This window comes from Cyprinodon tularosa, unplaced genomic scaffold (assembly GCF_016077235.1).
Source record: "Cyprinodon tularosa strain WSP-4 unplaced genomic scaffold, ASM1607723v1 ctg112, whole genome shotgun sequence".
NCBI lineage: Eukaryota > Metazoa > Chordata > Actinopteri > Cyprinodontiformes > Cyprinodontidae > Cyprinodon > Cyprinodon tularosa.
The window spans coordinates 1,392,647-1,407,489 of NW_024037916.1; the positions used below are offsets into that span (position 1 = coordinate 1,392,647).

General features: G+C 39.0%; 1 protein-coding gene across 13 annotated transcripts in view; it reads right to left on the bottom strand.

Moving 5' to 3' along the window:
• Positions 1 to 994, bottom strand: part of si:dkey-21e5.1 (potassium channel subfamily T member 1) — a 116,048-nt gene extending 115,054 nt beyond the window's left edge. For 6 of the 13 annotated variants that reach the window (XM_038300297.1, XM_038300322.1, XM_038300329.1 and 3 more), the window contains exon 1: positions 821 to 993. In XM_038300297.1, the coding sequence (XP_038156225.1) occupies positions 821 to 887 (67 nt within the window). In that variant the 5' untranslated portion in view covers positions 888 to 993. Of the gene's footprint in view, positions 1 to 820 lie in introns of all 13 variants that reach the window. The other 7 variants (XM_038300374.1, XM_038300367.1, XM_038300283.1 and 4 more) reach the window with 2 other exon arrangements.
• Positions 995 to 14,843: the final 13,849 nt, after the last annotated feature.

The window sequence follows — 14,843 nt, forward strand, 5'->3', positions numbered from 1 at the left end:
ACTAACGCTATTTGTAGTCCGCATCTTGTCGGTTAAAAACTTAATGATCTCCTATTCTTCAGAATGACAGTTCTCAGTCGCGCTTACATAACAAAAACGCTTGATCTAAAAAAGCAGCTGCAAGCATAGACTCATCTCTGGGCTTTCTCCCCTGCAATCCTCTGCCATGATGCATCTGGATCTAAAATAAGGACGTCATGTAAGCGGGTTGTCCTCCCGGTTTTCATGCCTCCATAGCAGCATCAGCATCTTTTCTTCTTTTGATCAGTCACAGCAGCAGGGTTAAAGCTGCTGATTTCTCAACCTGAAGTCCCCAGCTGGAGTCTCGCCATCTACTGGACAATATTGAGACAAAACATTAACTGCTGAGAAAACTGCTGCGTTTTATACTGAAATGGACCCGAGGAATTGTAGTTGAATGTCTGAGCCTATTGCTGTACATATATGAGTTAACAATCCCCAGGTAATGCATTCAATTTGCATCTAATTGTTTGCATATTTTTTCTTCTATTTCCTGTAAACAGTGAAATGTTGCATTAAATTCACATCAATCAGAGTCATCTGGTGGTAAAGGAGGAAAATGCAACTCCGGTTCTAAATGTAGAAATATGACTGCGTAAAAAATGGAACCTTAAAAATGTTAAATCCGAAGACATTCCCAACTCCAAAGCAACTCGGAAATCACAAGAATGCTTATTTTCTGTATCTGTATTATGTAGTAGCCTAATAGTTTTAAAGCCACAAGTCTTGAAAAAAATCGGCGTAAAAACGCGATAACACGCACTTTAAAGTATTTTTGTTTGATAAAAAAAAAACATACCTGTAACATTTCTTTCTTCTGCTGCTTGTCTCACTATATTCCCCCTCAAGTTGAAGAAAATATTCATTGTGCGTACAGAGAGGGAGACGCCGCTGCTTAGGAAACCGCCGTGCTGCTCTCTGTGAGTCTCTGCTTGTGTTCAGTGTCTCCACTTTTCAGCCCATTATTCTCCAGGGGGGAAAGAGCTCTGAGCGTCATCATGTTAAAGCCCACACAACCACTCATGCTTTCACTTATCTCAGAGGAGCCAGATTCCCACAGCTACTTCTGGATCACCTTATGATCCTTCTAGTTGTTCGACGTCTTTGCTCCAATCCCTTGCATCCAATTGATGTTTATACAGTTCAATCAAAAGTAATAAAAATTCCCAAGCTAAAAATGAATCAGTGGTCTTTCCCTTTCACCTAATATTATTTTTTGTTTAATCCATCACCCCATGAAAGCTCAAAGTCTGCACCAAATTAGGATTTTATTTTATTTTATTTTTTCACAGAATGTTTCTCATGAGCTGTTGGAAATGCTTGGTTTAAACTTTAGACTTGTTTCTTTTATCAGTGATTATCTAACCCAGACTACATGAAAACAATGCCTTCTCTTGTGGCTTGTTTGCTACAACCTGATCAAAGAAGGACCAGGGAGCACAAGAGGAGACATTTACCATACAAACATGAGGTGTTTTAGCTGCATAGTATGGAAGACAGTCTCCACTTTTACTATTAACGCACCTTTATGTGAGTAAATGTGAGGGATTTGTAAAATGTTTAAAACTCTATTAAAATGGTCTATGCTACACCAAAATGAACTGATAATGCAGAGATATTTGTAGTTGTGTGACAATTAAAAGAAATAAGGATTAAATGCAATTTATTATACATCCACTTTCACCCCCAAAGTTTCATTTTTCAGTGGATTAACTTTAGCTTTTCTGTAATCACATATAAATAGATGCATTACTCAAAAATACAAAAGCAACTCAGTGATTCTGTAAATATTCACATTCAGGATGGAGTTTTGATTGGCATTAATGAGTTCATAAAAATACTTTTTTTAACACCCTGTATCAGGCTGTTGAGATGCAAAATATAAAAGTCCAAAGATCCAAAAATCGTCCAAGTAAGCATGCTATTCATTTAAACAGGGATTGACTTTATATTGAAGAAGAGAAGCAATAATTTCAGGGTAAAGCCAAGCCAAAACAACAGCATTTAAAAACATTAAAAAATATATAATGATAAATCCGTAGTGTACCACCTAGACCTTACACCAAATAAAACAGACCTATCTGGATCTGAATCCTTACACTATCTGAATCAGGACAAAAAAAAAAAAAAAAAAAAAAAGCAAGCAAATTACAGCTTAACCCCAAAACTTTTTTTGTCACATATGCAAAAAAAAAAAACTCTTGGTTGGACGTTTAAGAGGAGGACCCAAACCCAAATGCAGAGAATGAAGCTGAAGGTGGTTACTTGCAGATGATCTTGGATCTGTTATGTTTTCCTTTGAGTATTCAGTTTAACTCTCTATGTTTTCTAGTTTTATTGGTTTCATTCCTATTTTGTTGTGTTTTCTGGTTATATTTGAGTTCTTAAGTTTTTATTTGTTGCCCTCTTGTGTTGGTCTCCTTTTCCCTAGCTCCTTTCTAGACTCCTCTCTTCACACCTGCTCCCAATCTGCTCGTTAGTCCTGTCTTTGTTCAGTCTACCATAAATACTCTCCCTGTGCAGTTCCTCAGTGCTGGTTCCTCGTCTTACCTCGTCTCTCCTTGCCTATCCCTGAATCCACGATGTTTCCATGGTTCTGGTTTGTGTTACATTTTAAGTTGGATTTTTGGATTCCATCCTCAGTTGTTTGTGATCATTCAATTAAATCTTCAAGAAACTTACCTCTGCCTCCCTGCCTCTGCATTTGGGTCCTCAAAACCACAACCAAACTCTGACACCATTAGTGCCTTTTCAATTCAATTCAATTCAGTTTATTTATATAGCACCAAATTCACAACACATGTCATCTCAAGGCACTGTCATCTCAACCAGATCATATAGTCAAATTGATATTTGTTGTGTTTTCTGGTTATATTGATATTTTCAGGACTGGTACAGGCTTTTTTCAACCCTCTCTTTACTTCTGGGAAGGGCTGAAAAAAGCCACTACCAGTACTGATAAAAAACAGTAATGGGAATGTTTGATGAGTGGGGTAGGGTAGAGCCAGGCTAAGTGGAGCCAATGAAAATGGGGCGATAGATGCTTTGATTTTGTTTGCCTGATGGCAGCAGTTCAATACAATGTTGGTGAGGAGTAAGGAAACCTGTTCAGAACTAGTTTCCTGCAGCTGCACTGAAACAGATCCTGAATAGTGTAGGGGCATTTAAATGGCTTTTTCAGTTTCCCTCACTATCTTCTGCAGGGCCCTTTTGTCAACCATTGCCGCTTACATACCACAACGAGATGCAGTGTGCCAAGATTATTTCAATCACACCTCTACAGATGGAACAGCTTCACTGTTGACATCATTTCCTCTGCTCTTCACTTGTGTCTAGCACACCTGGAGGAGACTAACACCCACGTGCAGATGCTGTTCTTGGACTTCCGTTCAGCTTTCAACACCATCATCCCACAGCATCTGATAGGAAAACTGAAACAGCTGGGCTTCAATACAACCTCCTGCAATTGGCTGCTAGACTTCCTCATAAACAGACCTCAGTCAGTCCGGGTCGGACAGAACACCTCTGATGTCATCACCCTAAGCACAGGCTCCCCTCAGGACTGCGCCCTGTCTCCCCCTGCTCAGAGAGAGGAGGTGGAGCAGCTGGGGGAGGGTGCAGAGATAACAGCTTGATCCTGAATGTGAAGAAAACGAAGGAGATCATCGTCGACTTCAGGAAGAATCCGCCTAAACACGCTCCACTGCTCATTAACAGCTGAGCTGTAGAGGTGATCAGCAGCACCACATTTCTGGGGATGCACATCACAGACACCCTCACCTGAACTGTAAACACCACTTCACTGGTCAAAAGGGCACGAAAGTGCATGTACTTCCTAAGGAGGATGAGAAGAGCCCACCTGCTCCAAGCTGTCACTCTGTGTAATGTGGAGGCACCAACCCTGCAGATTGGAAGAAAATGAGGAGAGTAGTGAGAACTGCAGAGAAGATCATCGGGGTTCATTTTCCCTCCATAAAAGACATTTCCTCCTACAGTACTGTACAGTAGTGCTGCGTTTCCCGAGCCCGTAAGATCATCGATGACCTCTCACACTCCAACCATGGACTGTTCTCCCTGCTCCCCTTTTGGAAGAGACTTCAAAGCATCCGATGCAGGACCAGCAAATACCAAAACAGCTTCTTCCCCACTGCCATTGGACTGCTCAGTTCGAATAAAACAGGGAAATGTTGGAAACACTGTAAATCATTTATTTTTACATTTGATCAGCATGTTTACGTTTTATCACTGATGCACTTTAAGAAATGGAAATGTCTTGAGAGTTGTACTGATTTAAATTTTGTTTTGTATACACCCCGTGTGTACAAAATGACAGTAAAGTTTGTCTAAGTCTAAGTCAGACTATTGGTAGAATGTTGGTAGGGATGAGTCTTGCTTCAGTGTTTCCAGAAAATGCAGACCAGGTCTGTAAAATCATCCCATGCATGCCCTTTAAAGCGCTAACAATGATCTGCAGCCGTAGAAATTAATTACTATCCATGCCCACGACTGCATGGCTTTCTCACAGCTCTGTGAGATCTTTTTTTTTGAGCTTACTAAACCTGTCTATCATCTTTTTGTTTCACCAGCCATAAAAAGGTTATAAATATTTTTGAGATAGATTATGGTTATCTGTAAAGGTATTGGCATTTTTGATCAAATTCAACACTACCAGACAACGATGTGGTTGTCTATTAGCTTATTTAAATATGGACCCTACTTCCCCAGGACATCTGGTGGCCAGATTGTGAAGGGTATGCAGTATTTGTTTTATTTCTCTGGAGAAGACACAGCAGCTGTACAGTCCCTCCAAAACCATTCAGTGTCTACTTTTAAATATGTTTACCTCCAAACTCTATCCAATTAGGGAGCCAATGCATCATAAATTTATATTGCACCAGATCAGCTCTATAAAAAGAGTCTGATTTTTTCGAGCTAGAGCATCACAAAACAACAAACAAATTAATGGCAACCTTTTAGTTGTAATTTGCTTCCATATTGGTGTTTACAGTAAGCTTTGACTAATGCAGCTTATGTAGAAAAAACTCTTGTTCAGTTATTTTTCTGTTTCACTCATACTACAACATGCATCCATTAGGCTAATAATCTTCAACACGTGATCCTTACTTTTGTTAAATGGACATTTTTGAGTTTCGAGCGCATTGCAACCACCTCCTACCTGGATGTTTTCTCATCAGGCCCCAAAATGTGTCTAAAAACAGACTTTTGAGGAAATCAGTCTGTGAGCAGTGCATATATATATGTATATGTATATATATATATATGTACACAGACACACACATATAGGGGCTATACTGTACATGAGCTTGGTCAATCACATTCTACTGTTAATAATTAGTTTGAACTTAGCCACATTCATTCCTTCTCGTTTAAAATACATTTAGGTTCAGTCTATGATGACACATTACATAAACATCCTCATTAGTGCTTAAGGTGTGCCTGGCAATATTTTTGCTAGCAAGTTCCATTTATCATTTTTACTTTAACTCTTACTTATTAATATGTGATCCACTACAAAATCACATTATACAGACAATGCACTTTGTGTGTTACATGAACTGTTGTTATACAAATGTTATTTCTCATTTTATGTGGTTTCCAATCGTTTTAATGCATATAGTTTTCCTGTTAAACACAAGGATAATGAAGGAAAAATACAAATGGACACGTTTAAAAATTTTAGAGAGTAAAATAATAAGGTTGTCTATACATTTTGGGTATAAGAGAATGGTTGTAGGTTTGGTTCTTTGAGCAAAACGCAAACGCACACTCACATCTACCAAGAAAGCTTGGAGGAATAATTTAATTACTAATAGAATGTTAAAAGGGAAGAAGCTTGTTTTCTTACCTGCAAACTGGGAAGTGATCTAAAGGAGAAAATAATGAGGTTAGCTTACCTCTGGGGAACAGAAAACACAAGGCAAGCTTTCATTTTTATTTATTTCTTTATTTTTTTAATTCAATTCAGTTCAATTCAGTTTATTTATATTGCGCCAAATTCACAACACATGTCATCTCAAGGCACTTTACAGTTCAACCAGATCATACAGTCAAATCGATACAAAGTTTTCTGTCTAAGGAAAACCAGTTGATTGCATTGACTCATTGACTCAAATACAATCCCTCACACTAAGCATGCTTGTAGCGACAGTGGAGAGGAAAAACTCCCTTTTAACAGGAAGAAACCTCCAGCAGAACCAGGCTCAGTGTGAGCGGCCATCTTCCGAGGCCGACTGGGGTTCAAGGAGACAGAAGCAGAGATACAAAAAGCAGCTGTAAAAGGCGGCCCCGTCCAGGAAACACACAGCCAAGCAGACAAGCTCCAAGGCTATGGGGCCAAAATGGTAGCTTTAATATTTGCAAATGTGTGTGGAGAGTTGTGTGTCTGTATCTCGATTTGTGTGTGTGCAGTGGGATTTGAAAATGTGTAAATAAATCTGTAAATGTGTGAGGAGATTTGTGTGTCTGTACAACAATCTGCAAATGTGTAAAACTACTTGTGTGTAATCCGTTTTGCAAATGTGTAAAAAATCCACAAATCTGTATTCAGATCTGCAAATGTGTACTGAGATTTGCAAATGTGTAAAAAATCCACAAATCTGTATTCAGATCTGCAAATGTGTACTGAGATTTGCAAATGTGTAAAAAATCCACAAATCTGTATTCAGATCTGCAAATGTGTACTGAGACTTGCAAATGTGTAGATCAATCTGTAAGCACACACAGAGACACTTGTGTCTGAAGTATTTTCGCTTCAAGACCCAGAAATACAGACAAATCATTGGTTACAAGTCAAGCGGTTTTTCAGTTGGCTCTCTTTACACACGTGATTTTTGCTACTCTTCTGCCGTGTGAGATGCACAAATGCGTAGAAGGATTTGTATGTGTATTTTCGCGATTTGTAACCCCTTGCGCAGGCTCGCAGGCTCACATGCTGCCCTGACCGCAGGCTCACAAGCTCACAGCTCTCTCTCTGCTGCGACAGTTCAGCACAACTTGCTTCACATACAGCCACATACCACCAGTTGGCGGTATTGTACAGTACGTGACGTTACTGGGGTCCTAGGGGTTGTACCTGCTAAGTTGAGAGCAATGGAATCCCGTCAGCTTTCTGTAAGTATATTTCTTTAATTTTTTCTATAGTTTGCATTAGTAAAACAGTTTCTTCTTCTTCTGCTTCTGTTTTATGGCGGCTGGCAAGCAACTTTATGATGTGCATTACCACCATCTACTTCAGTGGAGTGTGGATCGGGATGCTATGTATTTTCCCACTGAAAAATAAAAATAAATATCAACAATATTTACATAAATAAACTTATATCCTTTCTACCAATTTCGTTTTTTCAAGATTGTTTATCAAATTACAAAAATAATCATACGTAGATTTTTTTTCCCCAAAATATCTTGTATATTTAACTGTAATTTATTTTCTTGTAACCCTTCTCTCCATAGAATATTTATAAGAAAACAACAAAACATGCTCCACCGTCTCCCCTTGATAACAAAAACCACAACCTCCTGTTCCCATTCTAAATAAGTTTCCATTTAACCCCGTGTTTCCGAAACTTAATCTAGATATAACCTCTTTTTTATTCCTTTCCGTTCTCCTCATTTCACCAATTTTCCTTTGAATACTATAAAGCCAACTTCCAGTTCTATGCTCTTCCCACAGCTTCTGCCATCTTTCCGTAACCTTTTGTTTAATAATAGATTAAATTTTTTCCTTACTGAATGGTATCAATATACGGAGCCCCTCTGATGACATGGTCAAAAAAATGTTTAATTGTGGCCACGAAGTAGTATTTCGCGGCCACGCAATAAGTATAACGTGCGCGCGAAATACTACTTCGTGGCCACGCAATAAGTTTAACGTGCGCACGAAATACTTATTAATATCAATAAATCCGCCCCTGTTTTCAGGCTTATGTTAACTGTAATGACTTATCTTGGACAGGCTGCTATGTAAACGGGCCTTTGGTCCTTCGTTTAGCATTGCTCCGGTTGTTTACACTACGCCTTTTCCACCTAAAATAGCGTCTTAGCAACAAATGTCACGTGACTGGCGGAGACCGACTGGGTAAGCAAATCGAGCGCGCCTTAGACCTTAGAGAAGGCGCGCTCGATTTGCTTACCCAGTTGTCAAGGAATGATATTAATATTATTAATAAGTATTTCGTGCGCACGTTAAACTTATTGCGTGGCCACAAAATAGTATTTCGTGCGCACGAAAAACTTATTGCGTGGCCGCGAAATACTACTTCGTGCGCACGAAATACTACTTCGTGGCCACAATTAAAATTTTTTTTTGACCATGTCATCAGAGGGGCTCCGTATCAATATCATCCTTGTCACGTCAACTCCCGCAGCGGAGGAAAAAAAAAGGTAGAGGCTGTCTGTGAGCCTGTGAGCCTGCGGTCAGGGCAGCATGTGAGCCTGCGAGCCTGCGCAAGGGGTTACAAATCGCGAAAATACACATACAAATCCTTCTACGCATTTGTGCATCTCACACGGCAGAAGAGTAGCAAAAATCACGTGTGTAAAGAGAGCCAACTGAAAAACCGCTTGACTTGTAACCAATGATTTGTCTGTATTTCTGGGTCTTGAAGCGAAAATACTTCAGACACAAGTGTCTCTGTGTGTGCTTACAGATTGATCTACACATTTGCAAGTCTCAGTACACATTTGCAGATCTGAATACAGATTTGTGGATTTTTTACACATTTGCAAATCTCAGTACACATTTGCAGATCTGAATACAGATTTGTGGATTTTTTACACATTTGCAAATCTCAGTACACATTTGCAGATCTGAATACAGATTTGTGGATTTTTTACACATTTGCAAAACGGATTACACACAAGTAGTTTTACACATTTGCAGATTGTTGTACAGACACACAAATCTCCTCACACATTTACAGATTTATTTACACATTTTCAAATCCCACTGCACACACACAAATCGAGATACAGACACACAACTCTCCACACACATTTGCAAATATTAAAGCTACCATTTTGGCCCATACAAGGCAGCTCCCATGCCAGAGGACGAAGAGAGCACATCCACTCAGTCACGGTCAGAGAAAAAGGACCACACTGGAAAACAGGCCGATCTCCAACATCTATAAACAAGGGTGTTGATGAAAGCAGCACAGCTGATGTTTCTTTCCAGGATGACGTCACAGCCAAACAGGAACAGACGAGGCAAAGCTACTCTGAGGAAAAGCAGAGAGAGCAGAAGGTTAGAGATTGAACTAACAGATTCTGCAGAATAGGAGAACAGAGAGAGAATGAAGCAGAATGATGAAATGGGGGTCCCTATGCCCTCCAAAAGTCTAAGCCTATGGCAGCATAACTATAGAGATAGCTCAGGATAACCTGAGCCACTCTAACTATAAGCTTTATCAAAAAGGAAAGTTTTAAGCCTAGCCTTAAAAGTAGACAGGGTGTCTGCCTCACGGACTAAAACTGGTAGTTGGTTCCACAGGAGAGGAGCCTGATAACTAAAAGATCTGCCTCCCATTCTACTTTTAGAAATTCTAGGAACCACTAGTAAACCTGCAGATTGAGAGCGAAGTGCTCTGTTAGGAACATAAGGAACAATCATATCTCTGATATAAGATGGAGCTTGGCCATTTAAAGCTTTATATGTGAGAAGGAGGATTTTAAATTCTATTCTTGATTTAACAGGAAGCCAATGAAGAGAAGCCAGGATAGGCGAGATATGATCTCTCTTTTTAATTTTCATTAGAACTCTGGCTGCAGCATTTTGGATCAGCTGAAGGCTTTTAACTACAGTTTGTGGACTTCCTGATAGTGAAGAATTACAATATTCCAGCCTTGAAGTAACAAATGCATGAACTAGTTTCTCAGCATCACCCCTGGACAGGATATTTCTAATTTTTGCAATGTTCCTCAGATGAAAGAAGGAAATTCTAGAAACCTCTTTGATATGGGATTTAAATGACAGGTCCTGATCAAAAAAAACACCAAGATTTTTTAATTTATTATCTGAAATCAGTTTAATCCCATCCAAATGAAGTGACTGGCTAATCAGTTTCTTTTTCAGAGACTCTGGTCCAAAGACTATAACTTCTGTTTTGTCTGCATTCAGAAGCAGAAAGTTAAGAGTCATCCAGGTTTTTATGTCTTCAAGACATGCCTGTAATCTATGTAATGGGTTAGCTTCATCTGGATTTATAGACAGATATAGCTGGGTATCATCAGCATAACAGTGGAAATTAATCCCATGCTGTCTAATAATTCTACCAATTACATTTTTACATTTAGAAGTGGCTGAGACAGCTAGACCTTCAACAGGTTTGCTGATTGCTACAGATGCTTTTCTCTTACAGAAAGGTGGACAGGCATGGTACAGTAAGCATGGTCAATAAATAGGATCCTATGGCTTAGGGTAAGTTCCCAACCACCCATGTCAAGTCCAAAATAATTAATATTCTGGCATATTAAGGTTTCATTTTTCTTCATACATCTCATTTATTTGCATGTAATTTACTGTCTCCAACTGTTAACAGTAAGTAAAGAAAACAGCCAAACAAACCTTGAAATCATCACTCCTGTACATACAAAGAAAACTCATCCTGAACTACACAGTCCTTGTTAGAAATCCTATTTATCCTCTGACATTGTGTGAAAAGTTACTTAATAAAGTAACTAAGTAATATAGAATGTTACAAATGCTTAGACAAAGGACAGTGTTAGAGAATTTGTTTATATTATACTAAACATTGTGATGACATGACCTTGGCACTGATGACTGGCTTAATTACTCAGTCCATTCACTGATCTACCTGCTCCTGCCTCTTTTTAAAGTGCTTGCATCCACTCATCAGGGTCAGATTATTCTTGTTCTCCCTAACCAGTGGTGAGGGTGTTTTTAGAGTTCCTTGGTGTTTCTGATTTTCTGACCCTGACCTGTTCTACCTCTCAACCACTGAGCCTGCCAGTTCCCATCTGAACATTTTGCTTGAACTGTCTTTGAAGTCCAGGTCCTCTGAACCTGCCTGTTCCTGTCCTGATCTGTTTGCCTGACCTGGCTACGAACTCCTGCATGTTATCCGGGGCTGCACCATCTGGGACACTCTAGGGTGCACCCATCGCATCTTGTTGGCAGCCCACCGGCTGGATCCTACCTCGTTCTCTGACCTCGTTCTCTGACAGCGTAGTGACTCATGTTCATATTTATCCTCCCTTAGATTTACATGGTTACTAACCTGTGTTTCCACGCCCTAGAGTTTCCTGCCTCAGAGGTCCTAGCAGCTGTTCTCACAGACCTGTTTATTTTAATAAATGCTTTTGAAAAATCACACTTTATGTCTTGCCTGAATAATGGTTCCTCTGTTCCAAGTTATGACATGTAAAGCTTTTCTAGAGAGTAGTCAGTTAAAGAAAAGTTAAGCAATCAAAAAAAAGGGTTCTACAAATTTTCAAGATTTTTATAAATTTATCAATTTTTTATAATTATTTTTAGATATATAATCTTCAAATATAGTATTTTAATCTGTTGCTCGTGTACCCGCTTTTGCCAGCTTTGCATCATAGTGGTGGTCTTGCCCTAAATTTATTCAGCTGTTACAATATTGTACTCTTCCACTGATATGTCAAAAAGGAAATGCATCTAAGCACAAAAGATCCAATGTAAAATATTCTGCGTGACTTACAGGTAGTAAAATACAAACACAATATGATGGTTACTTAGACCCAAAAAAGATGTTTAAAAACTGTTGTTAATCATTTCCTATATATAGTCATGGTGTTTGTTTATTGATTAAACTCTAGGGTGAGCCAGAAATACCAAATTATAATGTATGGTTCATGATCTTAATGGGAAGAAAAAACTTGTTGTGGGAAGTTTACTTTCATAGGTTTCTCATAGACTGAAAAAGTCAAAAATAGTAGCAAAGCACAGTTGTTGCTTATCTTTGGCAAGTTCAGAAGGTTAGAAAGTGTATGTGTGTGAATGGGTGTGTGTATGTGTGGTTATGTTTTTGTTACCCTGGTGGGACAATTTCCCAGAAATACTACTGTCAGGACCCATGTCTGATCCCTGTGAGAAGTAATTTTTTTGGAGTGGGGGTTAGGCCTAAGACTAAGGTGGAAAATGAATTTAGGTTAGATTTAGATTTAGGTAAACTGTATGTGTTGATAAGGATTAGGGTTAGAATAATGATCTGGGTTAGCAATAGATAAATGAATCAATAGAAGGCGATGGAAAATCCCCACAAGGATAGTTTGACATAACATGTGTGTTAGTGACCATGTTTTTGTTACCTTGAGGGGAAAATTCCCTGGAATACGCTACCTTAAAGGAATAGTACACCCAAAACATGATTAGCCTTCCTTTTCTACTCACCCCCATGCTGAAAAACACTCTGGAGTACTTTTTTGATATCTCAAATGCATCTGGAGATCTGGGAGGCTTCTTGCTGTCTGCTGACATTCAAATAATGGAGGTCCATGGCGCCCGAGGCAGAAAGGTCCATAAAAGTCCACAAAAAACGTTTCAATATTCCTCCATACTGCTCGTCCAATGTATTCCAAGTGTCCTGAGTGGGTAGCATCCAGAATTTACTCGAAACAAAGTCATTTAGAATGTTTTTAGAGCATAAACAGTAGTGTATAGGATTTCCTGAAAGCGCGCACCTGCGCGTTCATGACGCTACGGAAACCGCGGCAGACCAACCCAGACGAAAGTGCGCATTCAGCTCAGCAAAGAACTCATGCTCTTCCTCAACACTGAAGTCCTCAGACATTTTTCTTTCGTTGTTTCTTTCTTTGCACAGGTAAACAGCACATTTCTTCTTCTACGCTTGCATTATTGGCAGAGCAGACGCTGAATGCGCACTTTCTTCCGGTTTGGTCTGCCGGCTTCCGTAGCGTCATGAACGCGCAGGTGCGCGCTTTCAGGAAATCCTATACACTACTGTTTATGCTCTAAAAACATTCTAAATGACTTTATTTCGAGTAAATTCTGGATGCTACCCACTCAGAACACTTGGAATACATTGGACGAGCAGTATGGAGGAATATTGACACGTTTTTTGTGGACTTTTATGGACCTTTCTGTCTCGGGCACCATAGACCTCCATTATTTGAATGTCAGCAGACAGCAAGAATCCTCCCAGATCTCCAGATGCATTTGAGATATCAAAAAAGTACTCCAGGGTGTTGTTCAGCATGGGGGTGAGTAGAAAATGAAGGCTAATCATGTTTTGGGTGTACTATTCCTTTAAGGGGACTTATAGGTACTTGTGTGAAGCAGCAACTTGTACTTTTTGGTGAGAAACCAGAACCGTTTCTTGTATTTTACCAGCAAAGAGAGGCCATTCTGGGAAAGTGAGGACATTGTCCTATTCCTCACTGTTTTTCATGCTGCTTTGAGTTGAGGGCTAGGTTTAGGACTATGATGTTGATTGAGTTTAGGTTAGGGTATTGGTAAGATCAGAGAAATTAAAGAAAAACAAATTGAAGTAAAAACAAGTCCCCATAAGGAAATTAAAACCCGGATAGGAAACTTCTTCCCATGTCTTTATATTGTTTTGAAATTTAGCTACATTAACAAAAAAGATGTCTTGCACTGAAGAACACAAACAAATTAAATGCAGGATAGAGAGGGTGGAGGGTGGCATTAGACGGCAGATTCATTTTCAGTTCCTCATTCTCTTCTTCCCACTCACTTGAAAAGGGTAATGATTCAACAAATTTATACACACATAAAAAAATTGGCAATATGATTAGGTTTAAATGAAAAAAAAAAAATAGATTGGGAGTAAATGGTTTATGATTAGATAACTACACATCCATAAATGTTTGTGTCACTTGGCAATAAATAAGACACCAGGCCCATTCCCTCTCCAATATATTTGAATCACAAGATACAATTGTAACTTAAAGCCTCATAATATCTATGAAAAGGACTTTAAGGAAAAGGAAATTGGTAAAAGTTACCATAGTTCACCACAAGAAGTCCAGAGGAGTGAATGCCATGGATGGTACTGATCCAAACAAAGAGAGACCAGCACACTTTTTATGATACTATGCTGACCTAGTGTGTATGTCATTGCTTTAACTGAAGTATTGGAATGGATATTAGTAAGGACCAAAATGCTGATTGATTGATTCCCAGTTCAACATCTAATAGAGCAATCAAACTTTACCTTATATTTTGATACGCTAACTATTAAACTAGAGCTTATACATTTTGTGCCTTTTTACATAATATTCATGGCAGTGGTGCTATCATGGCCTCCAGTTACATACTTGTTCCTGTGGGGGTGACTCAAGCGTGCTACATCTGTTCTGTGGCTGTCTGTGTCTGGAGTGTATCAGGCCTAATGAAAGCCAAAGAGAGTGTGGGTTGGGAGGTGGGGTTTGTCAACGTGTTGATGGATGCCAACATCAGGTGTTGGAAATTAAATGTCAGTTTTATGTCACAGTAAAAAAATAGAAATAAAAAATGCGTGTCGTTTTAGAGCTGATTTGAGTTATTGTTTTGGATATTTTTCATCAAAGTTACTTTTTCTACATTTAGTGCTTTTAGATTAAAAACCCACATAAAAAATGCTTCTTCAGACTAGCGGTTTTGCTTAATGGAAATGAAAATAATGTCCCAGAGATTAGATGACATCAGGTAGCCACAACAAATGCAATAAGTTTTGGGCCATTAAAAGTTGACCGCCATGTCTTTCCCCTACTTTTCCCTAGACGATTTGAAAGGACTTTCATAAGTTGTAATTTATCTGGAAAAGTGAATTTAGAGGAAAGAGGAAAATATTTAACTT